This window comes from Rhinatrema bivittatum, chromosome 8 (assembly GCF_901001135.1).
Source record: "Rhinatrema bivittatum chromosome 8, aRhiBiv1.1, whole genome shotgun sequence".
In the NCBI taxonomy this organism is placed as follows: Eukaryota; Metazoa; Chordata; class Amphibia; order Gymnophiona; family Rhinatrematidae; genus Rhinatrema; species Rhinatrema bivittatum.
Window position 1 is genome coordinate 246,917,301 of NC_042622.1, and position 16,535 is coordinate 246,933,835.

Consider the following 16,535-nt stretch of genomic DNA (forward strand, 5'->3'; position numbering starts at 1 on the left):
GGTCTATTTCCTGCGACATTTGCTGGCTCTTGGTTCCTCCCTGGCGACTGATGTAGGTCACTGTTGTCACGTTGTCTGACATCATGCGGACTGCTTGATCCTGCAGCCTGTGGATGAACTGCAAACATGCCAACCGGACTGCCTGGGCTTCCAGGCGATTGATGTTCCAGCGGGACTCCTCGGCATTCCAACGCCTTTGGGCCATCAGCTCCTGACAGTGAGTTCCCCAACCCTGGAGACACGCATCTGTCTTAAGTAGCAACCAGGTTGGGGAGGATAAGGAAACACTCTCTCAGAAGAGCCTCCTGCAACCACCACTGGAGGTGAGAGGAGATTTCCATTGGCAAGTGGAGCTGAACCACATAGTCCAATGAGACAATAGCGAGCACCAAACAGGTCGCATATATGCCCTCGCCCATGGCATCACTTCCAGGGTTGTCGCCATCAAACTGAGCACCTGTAGATATCACCACACTGTCAAGCATATAGTGTTCACCAACTGACACACCTGAGACATCAATTTCTGAATTCAAACTTCCAGTAGGAAAACTCTGTCCTATCCTGTGTCGAACCGAACCAAACCCCCAGATAGTCCAATGACTGGGATGGCTGAAGGCTGCTGTTGGCCAGGTTCACCAACCAACCAAGCTCCTGAAACAAGGAGACTACCTTGTGTGTCACCAGGCGGGTCTCTTCCTGAGACTTGGCATGAATCAGCAAGATTTCCAAGTATGGATGCACCAGGATCCCTTCTCTTCTCAAGGCCACCGCTACTACCACCATAACCTTAGAAAACATCATGGAGGTGGTGGCTAGACCAAAGGGCTGTGCCCGAAACTGATAATGGTGCCTCAACACCACAAAATGCAGAAAGTGGTGTTCCAAACAGATGGGAATATGAAGGCAGGCCTCAGACAGATCCAGGGAGGTCAGAAATTCCCCCAACTGCATTGCCATTATCACAGAGCATAAGGTTTCCATGCAAAAATGAGTCACCTTCAAATGATGGTTAAGAACATAAGAACATAAGAAATTGCCATACTGGGTTAGACCAAGGGTCCATCAAGCCCAGCATCCTGTTTCCAACAGTGGCCAATCCAGGCTACAAGTACCTGGAAAGTACCCAAAAACTAAATCTATCCCATGCTACTCATGCTAGTAATAGCAAAATCCTATCTCTATCCTTTTTGAGATATGGTTTCCAGAACTGAACATAGTACTCCAAGTGAGGCTATTTTCTACGTCAACTTGATTAATAGCAGGTAATGGACTTCTCCAAGAACTTATCCAAACCTTTTTTAAACCCAGCTACACTAACTGCACTAACCACATCCCCTGGCAACAAATTTCAGAGTTTAATTGTGCGTTGAGTGAAAAATAATTTTCTACAATTAGTTTTAAATGTGCTACATGCTAACTTCATGGAGTGCACCATAGTCCTTTTATTATCCGAAAGAGTAAATAACCGATTCACATTTACCTGTTCTAGACCTCTTAAGATTTTAAAGACCTCTATCATATCCCCCCTCAGCCATCTCTTCTCCAAGCTGAACAGCCCTACCCTCTTTAGTCTTTCCTCATAGGGAGCTGTTCCATCCCCTTTATCATTTTGGTTGCCCTTCTCTATACCTTCTCCATTGCAACTATATCTTTTTTGAGATGTGGCAACCAGAATTGTACACAGTACAACATAGGCTAAAGTGCTTTGCCCATTCACTTTAATGGTAAATAAATGAATAAAACCAAGAAAATTTTCTATTTCTGTTTTAAACTAATGAACTGAATGGAGGTGCCCTACAAAATGAATAAATGAACTGAAACAAAAATGTTTCCTCTGCAAACTCCTATTGGATAGTATGCTCTATATCAGGGAACCAATTTATGATATCCTAGGGGGATAGAGTGAAGAATTTGACTTCACAGTTGTGGAAAGGAGAGCTGTTTTGTTTCTGAAAATAAATATTGCCATTTGATGTGCAGTGCTGGTTATAAAGGAATGAAAGCAATACAAAGCGTTGAGTGGTAATGAGACAGTATTTCTTTCTACATGTTTGATAGTACAGTTATGTCTGTCTTCCCAAACTTCTGTAAGTCTCTGCATCTTCAGTATAGGCTGTCCCTCTTGAGATCCAGGATGGGAAGAAATTAACCCTCTTTCTTGGGCACTATAAAGTAAATGGAATATCGCCTCATACTTTCTTGAGACGTGGGCACTGGAACCACAGCCCTCAGCCTGAGGAGCCTTTGAAGCGTAAACTCCACTGCCTGCTTCTTCTGGAGGGAGTGGCAAGGAGACACCATGAACATGTCCTGAGGAATACTGCGAAATTTCAGCACATATCCTTCTCGTATCACCTCCAGGACCCAGTGGTCCGAGGTGATCTCGACTCACCTCTGATAAAAGAGAGAGTTGTCCCTCTATCTCCTGTTCCCGAAGGTGGGTCGGCGGCAAACCTTCATTGGGAAGCTCAGGAAGATCTGCCACCTGAGCCCGCTCCTCTCTTGGGCTGTCGGGAACAAAAGGCTGAGTCCTCTGAAAGGTCGACCCTCTGTAGGGACGAAACTGCTTGGAACCCTGGAGATGTCCCCTCATACCAAAGGGGTGCTGCTATTGCTTCTTATCCTCCGGCAACCAAGGAACCGAAGATTTGCCCCACTTACTGGCCAGTTTCTCCAACTCACTCCCAAACAAGAGTGAGCCTTTAAAGGTCATCAATTAGAATTGACGCCTTACTGCTATCGCTAAAGCCACTCCCATGGCCAAGGTACGGACCAAATCGCAGCTTGCATCTACTAGAAAGGCAGCAGTGGGCTCCATAACCGTTCTGGAATTCCCTCCAGAATTATCAATCTCCTGAGACAGAAACTGACAAGATTGCGCCACTAAGGCGCAACAGGAAGCGATCTGTAAAGTCATCGCCACTGCCTCAAAGGCTTGCTTAAGGACAGCCTCAATCCTCCTATCATGCACATCCTTCAAGGTCGCTCCTCTTTCCACGGAAATAGTCACCCGCTTAGAGATGGCACATACCAGTGCATCCACTTTGGGAAAATGCAAACGCTCTCTCACAGCTGGATTCAGGGTGTATAGGCCTTCCAAAGTCAGACTCCCTTTAAAATTTGCCTCCTGAATGGCATCCATCACAGGGAAAAAACAAGAGGCTTTACGCAAAGAAATCAAAATGGGATTCTTCTTCGGCTCTGATACGGTATCCATACCAGGAACATTCAGCAGTTTCAAAGTCTGGGGAAATCAGGGCCAACTGTTCATCTCTGTTAAAGAACAGCAACATGGTTCCAGATCTGGAGGGATTTCTCCATCCTTCAGGGAATCAGGATCTGCCTAATCATTAGTGCCATCCGGGTTCCTGTTGGGACACCCGCAGGCAGCCGAGATGAGCTCTGGCACTTCAGCATAGGATTGGAAGAGGGAGGAGCCACCGGCTAAGAGTCCTACCTGTCAGGATTGGGTGAAGTGGAGGACTGCACCTGAAGTAAAGCTTGTGAGCCTTGAAATAATTCCACCCAAGAAAAAGCAGCTGAGTCCAAACCAAGCCCAGAAGGAACTGGAGCAGGGCCCACAGAACTGTCCTCTCCTGTGGAGGAGCCAGTCACAGGAGAACCAAGGTCTGGCATCCCTCCAGCCAAGGCTGTAACCAACAGAGATGTGCATTCTTTTATCATGAATTAGGCAATTTCAACGAAATTGCCTAATTTGTCCTGGTTTGGGGGATCCGAACCCCGAAATGGGGATTGCTCCTACCATGTGACAGGGGCCGACCAATGGCACCGGTAACCCCTTTCACATCGTAAAGGCAAAGGGCACCAGTGCCATTTTGATTCGTGGCAGGCCTGACGGCCCGAGAGGGAGACATCGCTCGTGGGACCCCACTGGACCACCAGGGCTTTTAGTAAGTCTTGGGGAGGGATCAGGATGGTGGGGGGGTTGTAATAAAGTAAAATTGAAGGGTTGGGGTGGTTTTTTCCAGATTCGTTTTTCCCGATCCGTACCGCCGAAAAATGATCCGTGGGAAAACGAAATTTTCTCACGAAGCTCCTGAACCGAAATCCGACCCTACACGGAAAAACGAAGCTCATCTCTAGTAACCAACCCATCATCAGAGTGGGCGGAGCCAGGCTTAGGAAAATCCGAGGAAGACAACTCTCCCTGAGCGTCTGAACAGCGCTGACACATGTATGTTAGAAGACATGTCAGGCTGAGAAGCCCTAATATGACAGGCAATACAAAGAAAAAGGCACTTAGGCTTCTTGTTTACTGGTGCCATCGTGGTCGTAAATGTGCAACTAACCGACTTGCGCTCAAAAATTTATGCACACAAAAATTAAGCGCCGGAGAAGTAAGTGCAGCAAGGCACACGCACTTGTGTACCAAGTTAAATCGTTTGAAACAGTTCAAAATTTGTGTGTGCACCAAAACTGAGCGCATAAAGAGTGCGCAAAGCCGACGCATTGCACACACAGATGGCCTGTAGAGGGCGGCAAAGCACGCACAGGAGCACGCGGAAACGCCACCATGGTCTACCTTGCGGCGTACAAGCAAAAAGCTTAACTGCAGGGCCTAGCCCACCGGGGCTGCTCAACCCGCCAGGCTGCCCAATTCCCCAACGGGAGTGGGAATGAACATTGAGACGGCGCGCTGAGCACGGATACCTAAAGAAGTCCTAAAACTTCTCTAACTGTCTCTGTCTCCGAAGGTAAAACTTTTTTTTTTTTAACCTTATCTGAGCTCAGTCCTTACTGGCTGAGTACAGAGACTGTCTCCATCTGCGGGGCTAGAGGGCATCTGCCATCACAGTTGCACTCGGCCTCCTGCACCTGCTGCCTTTCAGCTGAACAAGCAGCTTCCATGCTGGGAAACCCAAGGCACACCTCTGAGAGACCATGGAAATCACCTCAAGAATTCTCAACTGGGGGAGGGACTTTTTGGTATCACCGCAGGAGAGCAGGGCTTTCTTTTTCTGAATTGAAATTTCTCCTTCCAAAAATACCTGAAGCAGTCCACATGAGGAGATGCACATCCACCATCTGCTGGAGAAGGAGAATACTGGCAGGCTGGGGTCACTGCAGGAGTATACATATATACTGTGACATCAGGTTGCTCCGTCTCCATCTGTGGGCAGGGGAACATAACCCACTGGTCCTGAGTTCATCTGTCTACACGCTAGCAGGCCGATTCAGAAAAACGCGCTGGAGAGCTGGCGAGCACCCGCTCTCCCGGCGAGCGCACAGGCCACTCTCCTGGGCGTGCGATTCAGGAGGGTGGCCTATGCAAATTAGGGCCTGTGGTAAATTAGGCAAATTAGGGCTAGCGTGTCCCTAGTGCCTCCTTTTTGACAGGCGCGGCAGCTGTCAGCGGGTTTGACAGCCGACGCTCAATTTTGCTGGCGTCTGTTCTCAAACCCGTTAACAGCCACGGGTTAGGAAAACGGATGCCGGCATAATTGAGCGCCCGTCGTCTGGGCCGCGGCCGATTTTATTATTTTTTTTAATTTTTACTTTTGGGGCCTCCGACTTAATATTGCCATGATATTAAGTCGGAGGGTGCACAGAAAAGTGCTGACACATATATGTTAGAAGACATATCAGGCTGAGAAGCCCTAATATGACAGGCAATACAAAGAAAAAAGCACTTAAGCTTCTTGTTTACTGGTGCACTTCCCTGGTGCGGGCAGGCGTTAATTTCTGAAAGTAAAATGTGCGGCTTGGCTGCACATTTTACTTTCTGTATCGTGCGGGAATAACTAATAGGGCCATCAACATGCATTTGCATGTTGCAGGCGCTATTAGTTTTGGGGGGGTCGGATGCGCATTTTCGACGCGATATTACCCCTTACTGAATAAGGGGTAAAGCTAGCGCGTCAAACGCGCATCCAAATGCGGGTTAACAGTGCACTCCACCGGAGCGCACTGTACTGTATCGGCCTGTAGGAAAGTAGGAATTAAAAAGTTTGAAGGTATTGGAATCCCTACCAATCCATGATCTCCTGTACCTTTAAGAGGGATAATTTGAATGGGGAAACACCACTGTCTTGGGCTACAAATGTAAAAGTCTAAGGCCAGCAAAGAATTTCTGTTTATTTTGGCAGGTAATTATCCTAGCTTCTTTAAAGTTCAGAAATGCCTAGGCTGGGTGGAAGGCTGGAAGCCTATTTACATAACTGCTCTTTATCTTCCTGGGACATAAACAGGAGCTAATGTTGCCAGAAATTAAAAGATGGATAGAGTAAGGGTGGAGGCGGGGCAGAGAGCTAGTAAGTAGTGATAGTAGGGTAGAAGGTAATGAACACATAGATTTATCCAGCAGCGCAAGTCATGCTTTACACTGAAAGAATGAAAAACAAAAAAAGCCTACTCAGCACAGCCACTGAACTTAAACTATTCTTTACAGGCCAAGGCTCGGGCTCAATGCCTTCTTACGCAGATTAACTCACATAAAGACTGATCGCGTTCTGGTTTTGTCCCACTGGATACATAACTTTGTAGCTCTGTAGGTCTCCTAAGAGTAGAAACTACATATCCCTATATGCAGTTGGGTGCGAAATCAGGCTTCGCCCGGCCACTCCGATTGACCTGTGTGAGGTGGCAACCCTAATACATAACAAAAAAATTTCAAAAATAATAAAAAGTAACAATCTCAACAGCTGTCATTTGCAGCTTAATCACTTCAAGCCGCTTTTAGCTAAACTCAAATCTGGCATTATAACAGCCTGCCTCACGTAAACTCCAGCCCCCCTCTAAACGTCACAGCTTCCTGCGTATCCCCAACCCCGCTCCTTCCTCCTCCAGCTCTCTAACCTCTTGCGTCAGCTTTCTCTGCGATCTTCGTCATTGCTTGCGGCGGAGCAGCTTGTTCTTCCTCCTCTTTGGCGGCGGTGGTTCTTGGTAGCCCCTGTAACTCCGCGGGAACTCGTGTCGGAGAGAGCGCACGAGAGCGAGAGTGGTGTCGCGCGGCTGTCCGCGTCATCGTTCGACCTCCTTTTCTTTCTTTCCTTCTGGCCGGGCGTTCGGTTTCGGTTACTGGGCGCGCGCGTAAGAGAAAGAGCTGCGGCCTAGCGAGCCCCACCAGGGTTATAAGAAGCGCGAGCATAAAGAGTCCCCCCCTCCGGCGACAGGGAAAGGCCTCGGTCGCTGCGTCACTAACGGATCGAGGAGTTGCGGAGGAAACGGGAGCGAGCCGGATTGAGACTGTGTGTGTAACTATTACCGCCGCCATGAGCGTGGAGGCGTATGGGCCCAGCTCGCAGACGCTCACCTTCCTGGACACGGAAGAGGCCGAGTTGTTAGGCGCTGACACCCAGGGCTCCGAGTTCGAGTTCACCGACTTCACGTTGCCGAGCCAGACGCAGACGCAGGGCCAGGGACAAAGCCAACTGGATGGCCAGGTCAGTGCGAGAGCGGTAGCGATTTCCTCCACGCCTCGGGCGGAAGGATGGACTTAAATGCGGTGTAAAATAGCTGCTGTGGTGGAGAGGGGGTTGGAAGCCCGGGCCTAGATCCTTTGCCTACTTCCTACACAGTGTTTTACGGGGAAGTGTGGCCGGAGTTTTGGCAACGGAAACTACGGGAGCTTATAGATGTCTGCGTTCTTAGTTGCCGGCCTGAAACATGGTTTTTATTCAACGCAGTCACTATGGTCATGTTCTATTGAGGGAAGGACATACAATAGTCAGGCTCAGGTTCTCCCCTTCAAAAGTCAGGTCTTGTGTATATGCATCCCTATCATTTTAAAATATCTTCTCAATAACGGAAAAGAATGGTGGGCTTACAGGAAAGTTTTTTTCCCTATCCTCTTCGAGAGGTGAAAGAAAAGCAAATGCCACGATCCCAACTACTCCACTCCTACTCGAGATGGAGAAGGTAATAGAAACCAGTTAAGTGATGCTGTAAAAATGATTTAGTAGTCGCAAAAGAGGAGGTTTCGGCTGGCGAGATGCAGTTCTGCGAAGGGTTTGTGCCCTCCCCCGTTGGTTTGGAAGTCTTTGCTTGTATGGCTGCAAGTTTCTTTAAATTTGAGAGAGATCATTAGTTGTCACGAAAAAATCACATTACAAGTGCTATAAGTGGACCTTGCATAAGAGTCAGGAAACGTTTTGGGGCGATTTTAATTTCGCAGTGAAGTCTGGGAAGGTAAAATTTACTTTAGACACTTTGTGAAATAGTTGTAACTCCTATGTAGTGAAGTTGGGGAGAGCCTGGTTCTATTCCACCACTACTTGGTGTGGCCTTGAGCAAGGCTTTTACCATTATTATATGGGCTGATTGATTATCTTTTGACATTTTATTAATAGTTCTTTTTTGTCACTGTCAACTATCTTTAAGAACTTAATGATATTTTACAGTTTCCATTGCGCTCGTGATTATTGCCTTGAGTTTCATTTATAGAATTTTTTAGTCAATTTATACAGTTATTTTAAAGCTGACTTTTTATTACATTATCATTGTATTTATATTATAAATTATACAACATTTTTATTAAACATTGCCTTGATTTGTGTTTAGCAAGGTGATTTATCAAATATAATAAACTCTACAGTACCCTAAATCAGGGGGGTGCATTTTACAAGCATACAAATATACAGCTTGATACTGTAAAGTGCGGCTGGAGATTCTCTGTCTGTAACTCGCTGTGGGCGCACAATTCGGACGCGTAAGGCGATCCTGCGATACAGTCTCCAGTTTCACGCGTCCTTAGCGCTTCTTGAAACCGCGTAACCCTTTCCGCACCCGGCATGTATATATGTTAATGAACGAATTAGCTATTTAATGAACAAATTAGCTATTTCCTCCGATACTGTGACGCGCGCTCCAATTATCTCCTTTCTAACCTGCTATTTTGCCGCGTCCTTAACCTGTTAGTTTACCACCTACCCTCTACCTGGCGTTAGTGTGGTGTTCAAACAGCTACGTACCGGACTGCACCATGGACGACCTGCTTGTTTTTGTTCTGGCGCTATTTATCATTCGGTGGAGACGAAGATATGCTCGACTGAGCCGGCGGGTGCGCGTTTATCCAGGCGGTGGCGGTGGGAGCCGGCGGGCACGCGTTCATCCGGCGGGCTGTCATCGAGGCGGGAGCCGGCGGGCGGGCGTGCTGTCATCGAGGCGGGAGCCGGCGGGCGGCCGCGCGTTCATCCAGGTGGCGGTGGGAGTCGGCGGGCGCGCGTTTGTCCAGGCAGCGGCGGTGGGAGCCGGCGGGCGCGCGTTCATCCAGGCGGCGGCGGTGCGTTCATCTAGGCGGAGGGAGCAGGCCGCGAAAGCAGCCTCCAGCAACCCCTGCCGGCAGTGAATGAATGCACGCCTGTGTACGCCCGTGCAATTTCGGCGCTCAAGGCAGGGCATTAGAGAACGCCGACGTCACATGCCGTGACGTCAAACGTCGTGACATCACGCCTTGAGCGCCGAAATTGCACGGGCATACACAGGCGTGCATTCATTCACTGCTGGCAGGGGTTGCTGGAGGCCGCTTTCGCCGCCGGCTCCCGCCGCGGCTGGATGAACGCGCGCCCACCCGTCCGCCGGCTCCCACCTCGATGAACTCGCTCCCGCCTCGAATGTGCGCCCGCCGGCTCCCGCCAGTAAGTTTACTTTTTTTACACTTTTGTTTTAATTTTTGCCTGCGCCTTGGTTCGGGAGGGGGGGGAACCATCCACTTCCTGGTACCTGTCATTTCAAATGTCAGTTGAAATGACATTTGAAATGACAGGTACCATCGCACCCAGGATACTGTATAGGCGCTGTATAGTAGAATGGGTTGCGCGGGCATAACCCTTCACCTAACGCTTCGCAGACGCGGCTTGCATTTGCAAGCAATTTAAATAGAGCATCGAGCGGTATGTGAGCAGGACTGTGCGTGCGGGGAACGAGGGTGCGCCCGGCACTGCCGCACTCTTTCTAATGCGGCCTCACTGTATCAACCTGATAGTGAGTCCCATCCCAAAGAGCTTATAGTAAAAGTGGGTATCTGAGGAAATGAGACAAAACAACTTGCCCAAGGTCATAGCAGGTAGCAGAATCAATGTCTCCTGATTACCACTCCATTATTCTAACCACTAGGCCACCTGTATACTCTCCTGGTGATGTAACATGTAATTATAAGACGCTCTGGGATGTAGATTTTATTGTAGTATTGTGGTATTTCTCAGGTGACTGAAGTTACAAGACAGTGCACCTGAGGCAAATTGCCATTCCACAACAATATTGTTTTATGCTGTATTAATAGTATACTTTTGGAGGAGTGACTTTGCAACCATGGTGTTTCTTGTTCAGTTTATGTATATCAATCATTTAGAAATTTGTGACCCTTCTGTTCCTGGTTTTATTGTATAGTGTAAGGGTAGGTAACTATGGTCCTGGAGTGCCACAAACAGGTCAAGTTTTCAGTACATTCAGAATGAATGTGCATGAGAGAGATTTGCACACAATGGAGGCAGTGCATTCAAATATACCTCATGCGTATTCATTACGGATATTCTGACTAGCAGACCTGTTTGTGGGACTCCAGAACTGGAGTTACCGACTCCTAGAAGTCTTCTGTTTTGCAGTCAATATACTTGGAACTTGATCAAGGCAGAAGCTTTTTTTTTTCTCAGGTCACAGAATGGGATGCAAACTCTGTTAAAACCTGTATGATTCTGGTCCATAGGTCCCTGTAGTAGTTTGTACAGTTTAGTGAAAGTTTATAATATTGATAGGGATATCTATTAATGCAGTGCAATAAAGAAAATACAAATTGAATGATTAACTGCTTTTCATTTTGACTTGTCTTCAGAACATCAGCTGATGTAGCAATTCTCAGGTGGTTTTTGTTACATGCACACACAAATGTCTTGTGTAGGCTCAATAACTGTCATATAAATTCTTTTATTTTTAAGCATTAGCTAAAATGTCAATGTATTAAATTTCCAGGAAGCATTGAAAGAGAATTGCTGTCAACCCACATTATCTTTGTCAACATAATAGGAACAGAGCTATTGATTCAAAGTAAAAATGTTTTGTTCTCGACATGTAAATAAGTATAATATGTTCTCTCTTCATGTTATGACTGTATAAAGAAATGTCATACTGGGTCAGACCAAAGATCCATCAAGCTCAGCATCCTGTCTTTGACAGTGGCCAGTCCAGATCACAAGTACCTGGTAGGATCCCAAAGAATAGATCCCATCCTTCTTGCTTATAACCAGGGATAAGCAATGGCTTTACCAAGTCTACATGGCTAATAGTGGTTTATGGACTTTTCCTTCAGGAACTTGACTAGACCAGTGTTTTTCAACCCTCTGCTGAGGGCACTTCTAACCAGGGCATCCGTAATGAATGTGCATGAGTTAGCTTTGTGTACATTGGAGACCTAGTATACAAATCTAACTCATGCATATTCATTTTGACAAACCTGAAAACCAGACTAGCTAGGTGTGCCTCTAGGAGAAGGTTGAGGAAATTCTTTTCTAGACCATTTTTAAACCCATAAATGCTGTTTCCATGGGTTTACACTAAACTGAGACAGTTTGTATTGCTTCTAGAAGTGGTTTTTTAGGTTATCCTTTTTTACCCAAGTTAATATTAAAATGTGTGATGGTTATTAAACCAAAGTAGTCCTGATTTTGAATGGTATGCTGGGTCTTAGAAGTTGGTGATTATGGTACAACACAAGGTATTTCTCACCTATGCCATTATGGACTGCACTAACAGGTCAATCCAGTAAAGTGCGGCCGCGTTTACCCCGCTCCTAACCTGCTTTCTACTCACTTTCCGGCCGCGTTAGCCCTTCCTGCGACCCACAATCCCCTTTAACCTACTCTTACCGCGTCATTAAATCCCCGGGTAACCCCTTCCGCACGCGGCATGTATATTACATGTAAACGATCGAATTAGCTATTCCCTACCATCCAGTAATGTGCGCCCCGACTATCGCTTTTTTTACCCTGCCGTTTGCTGCGCGTTTAACCTGCTAACTTGCCGCCTACCCTTACCCTCGCGTTAGAGGCAGGGGTAAGGGTAGGCGGCAAACTTTCCCCCAGCCCCCGCTCACCTGCCTTGGCCGCGTCCATGGGTGCTGGTCTCTGGGCAGCCCTAGTCCTCTCCCCTCCTCCCGAAGCAACAAAAGCGAAAAAAATCGAAAAAAGCGAAAAAAAAGTTGCAAGAGAGAGGGGAGAGAGGACGGGCAATCCTACGCTCGGGATTGCCAGTCCTCTCTCCCCTCCTCCCGAGGCAAGGCGCGAAAAGCAGCCTTGCTCCGGGAGGAGGGGAGAGAGGACTGGCAGTGTAAAGTGCCGAAGCGACTTACTTTTTTTGCAGCCCCCTTCCGGAGACAGACATCGGCGAGGACGACCGCGGCTCCCCTCCCCTGCCTCCAGCTGCCCGCGAAGATAGACGCATCGCACGGGCGAAAGCGGCCCCTGTGCATGCAGTTGGGCCGCTCAAGGCGTGACGTCACGTCTTGAGCGGCCCAATTGCATGCACAGGGGCCGCTTTCGCCCGTGCGATGCGTCTATCTTCGCGGGCAGCTGGAGGCAGGGGAGGGGAGCCGCGGTCGTCCTCGCCGATGTCTGTCTCCGGAGGGGGGCTGCAAAAAAAGTAAGTCGCTTCGGCGCTTTACACTGCCAGTCCTCTCTCCCCTCCTCCCGGAGCAAGGCTGCTTTTCGCGCCTTGCTTCGGGAGGAGGGGAGAGGGGACTGGCAATCCCGAGCGTAGGATTGCCCGTCCTCTCTCTTGCTACCTTTTTTTTTTTTTCGCTTCTTTTCCGCTTTCGTTGCCTGCTTCGGGAGGAAGGGAGAGAGGGCTGACAATCCCGAGCGTCGGAGAACTGTCCACTTCCTGGTACCTGTCATTTCAAATGACATTTCAAATGACAGATACCAGCGTGTCCGTGAAGCGTTAGGCCCGCGCACCCAGGTTACTGTATTAGCGCTCTATACAGTAAAATGGGTTGCGCGGGCCTAACGCTTCATGGACACTTCTTAGACGCAGCTTACATTTGCAAGCTATTTACATACAGGATCGAGCGGTAGGTGAGCTGGACTGTGTGTGCGGCAACCGCGGGTGCGCCGGGCACTAACGCAGCTCTTCCTACCACTCGTTACTGGATTGACCTGTCTGTGAGGTCAATATTTGGCAACACTTAGCTGGATAAGTTCAGACTTACCCTGATGTTTAGCAGCTGCTGAATAAGGCCAAATATTCAAATGCCACCACTTAGCTGGCTAACTATTTATCTAGTTACTTGGTTATCTTTATAAGTGGTGAGCAGGATGAGGATGTTCCAGGACCTTGGCTCCTTAGCTGGTTAAGTAATGATATTCAAACTTAACTGGATAAGTTAGACCTGCTATTAAGTGTATTTGGTATGTACACTATAAAATAAACATAGTGCAGAAAACTTTTAAGCATTTTTGCCATGACCTCTTTTTGTGTTCAAGAGTAGTGAGAATTGCTGTCAACTCAGATTGTAATAATATATTATAAACCGAGGTCCCCCTAAGAGAAGCTTTGACCCATGATTATATTCTTTTTTTTTTTTTTGATGTGCCAGGTTGGAATGGCGCCTTCGTGCTTCATCCTCACACACTGATCTGGCAGAGGGCGTTCATGGGAAGCTTGAGCCAGCTGCTCCTCATAATGCTACATGACCAAAGATTTTAAAGGGAGTAGAAAGTGTTAACTTGAAACTGAACATTCAATTTAATATTTATTTTCAAGGTATTACATTTTAAACATTATAAAATCTAGGTAACATGGAAAGAACCTCTTTGTTTATTATAGATGTCCTTAAGAAGAAAAGATAATAGGATAGGGCTCTTCAGCTTGGAGAAGAAACAGAGGTTTATAAAATTCATGGGTGGGGTGGAACAGATTTATTTATTTATTTATTTTATTTATTAACTTTTATTTACCGACATTCGTGAAACACATCATGCCGGTTTACAAAAAAACTCAAACGGAGGAAAGTTACAATGTAACAATAAAACAGTAAAACAGATAAATAGATAATAAAACAATAGCACAATAGAGCAATAATACAGGGGAGGGGAGTGGGAAGCGAGATAAATAAGGAACAGTTATATACCCTTTCAAATAGGACTAAGGGACACTCCATTAAACTAGCAGATTTAAAATTGGAGAAAGTGTGTTGTCACACAACACCCAAGCTGTGGAATTTTGTTGCTGGAGGATGTGGTCAAGGCATCTAGCATAGCTGGGATTAAAAAAAAGATTTGAACAAGTTCATAGAAACCTGATGGCAGAAAGACTATATGGTTTATCTAGTCTGCTCAGCTACACAGTCCCTTTCATTCCCTCGGAGATCTGCTGTGTTTGTCCCATGCTTTCTTGAATTCAGATATTGTCCTTGTCTCCATGTCCTCCACTGGAAGGCTAATCATGCATTCACCATACTTTACGTAAAATATTTACTTGGTTTACTCCTGAGTCTACCTGCTTTCACCCTTATCTCATGCGCTGCCTTTCCATTGAAAGAGGCCCACCTCTTGTGCATAGAGACATTTAAATACCCCTAAGGTATCAATCTTATTTCCGCATTCAACTTTCCTTGCAACTATATTGTCCCTATCCTACCTTTCCTGGAGGAAAAGTCCATAAGTAATGAGCCAGGTGGTGGTAGAGAGGATGAGATGGAGAGGGGAGAGACAGCCACCACTTATCCCTCGGAATGAGCAACAAGAAATGGCATGTACTCTTTTTGCGATTTGCTGGGTCTTTCCTAGTAAACTGGATTAGACTCTTGTCAGATGATGCTGGACTCTATGGACCTTTTGTCTGACCCAACATGGGTCAGACAAAAGGCACATGGGTCAGACAAAAGGCACATCATATTATTATTTTTTTATATACCGACATTCGATCTGAGATATCACATTGGTTTGCATTCAGGAACTGTAGGTATTTCGCTATCCTCAGTTGGTACCTGAGGCAATGGAGGGTAAAGTAACTTTCCCAAGGTCACAAGGAGCGACAGTGGGACTCAAACCCTGGTCTCCTGGTTTGTAGCACACTGCTCTAACCACTAGGCTATTCCTCCTCCCTTATGATACTAATGTCATTGATCCCATATATTTGTCATTTCATTTTAAGCCCATTGACATACTGTATGTCTTATTCTTATTGCTGCTTTTGAATTTAGTGTTGTGGTGATATCACTGTTAAAATTACTCCCTCTGTGTAGTAGCTAGTTGATAAATGGAAGCATTTTATAAACTCTTGAAAACAATCTTAATTTACACTGTTGGGCTCCTATTGCGTTAACAGTTTTCATAATAACCCAAGTAGGTGGTTCCTCACCTTTTGAAGTAAGTTGCTTAATGCTATTTCAAGAATACAGCCTTCCTACTGTTTTCATGTGTACTAGTTAATGTCTGTTTTGCTGCTCTCTGTAACTTCCCAGTTAGCTTGTTAAACAACATTGAGTAGTACTTTTGTCTTTCACAGCTTGTTTGATACTTCTAAACTTGTTCTAGTTTTAACACTTAATTTTCTAAAACTGATACTAAAATCAAATTGAAAACAAAAGCATTATTATTTGTTTAATTGGCATAAAAAGTTAAAGCAACAGTATTTTATCTTTAGTTTAAACAATTTTTTATTGGTTTCCAAATAATCAGGAAATATACAAACAGAGGAAGGTTGGTTCCTGACCTGTCCACTAATTATCAAAACCAAACCAAACTTACAAGAGTCATCTACCCATCCCAACCTCCCCCAATCCACCCTTCCCCCCCCCCTATCTCCTTTTGTCCTAGTAATTAATTTGTCCATCAGTAGAAAGAAGCTGAGTCAGTGCTGCGGGATGATTCTTCAGTCATTCAAGACCAGGCTCCGGGCTCGATGTGGTAGCTGCTGTAAATATAGAGTCCATGCATTAAGGAACATTCTCCGCTTGCGGGGAGTAACATGCGAGGCTAGATTCTCCATGGTCATCAAGGCATGAAATTGGTTTTGCCACGTCCAGAATGATGGGGGAGTCGTAGATCCCATACCAACAAAATTATCTTTTTCCCCACTAGAGTAGCTTTATGTAACAGCAGGCGGGAGCCAGGATCTCGTATCCGAATAGGGGAAATACATCCAAATAAAAGCCATAAGGGAGAAATGGGAAAGGCCACGTCTAAGACGTCTGCCATGTAGTCAGCTATCTGGCACCAAAATCTATGTACTTGGGGGCAGGACCAGAAAACATGAGGGAGAGTGCCCACTGACGTTTGACATCTGTGGCACATAGCTGAGTTCGTTATAGATAGCTGACATGCTACTTGAGGGGATACATAAGTTCGGCATAGGAATTTATACTGCATTTCGTGGTAATACTGGTTGACAGATTCTGGCTACCCATCGAAAGCATCCCCTCAATATTTGGAGAGTTACCAAAAAATCCCCATCCCGATTCCAACGGGTCACCCAATTTTGACTTGCATCTTGCTGGACCTCTTTCCTTAGGTATTTATAATAGTCGGACAGAGACAGGACCTTGGCACGTTCAAAATGAAAAGCTATATCCAGTGCCTCAA

The 16,535-nt window shown here is 46.4% G+C and overlaps 1 protein-coding gene and 1 long non-coding RNA gene across 2 annotated transcripts in view; one reads left to right on the forward strand and one right to left on the reverse strand.

Moving 5' to 3' along the window:
* The window catches only part of LOC115098131, a 169,250-nt gene extending 162,301 nt beyond the window's left edge, over positions 1-6,949 (reverse strand). The window contains exons 1-2 of the long non-coding RNA XR_003858429.1: positions 6,817-6,949; positions 6,453-6,609 (exon numbers count right to left, since the gene is read on the reverse strand). This is a non-coding gene — a long non-coding RNA (uncharacterized LOC115098131). The remainder of the gene's footprint in view (positions 1-6,452; positions 6,610-6,816) is intronic.
* The window catches only part of UPF1 (UPF1 RNA helicase and ATPase), a 443,827-nt gene continuing 434,138 nt past the window's right edge, over positions 6,847-16,535 (forward strand). The window contains 1 exon segment of the mRNA XM_029614488.1: positions 6,847-7,403. Within this exon segment, the coding sequence (XP_029470348.1) occupies positions 7,233-7,403 (171 nt within the window). The 5' untranslated portion in view covers positions 6,847-7,232.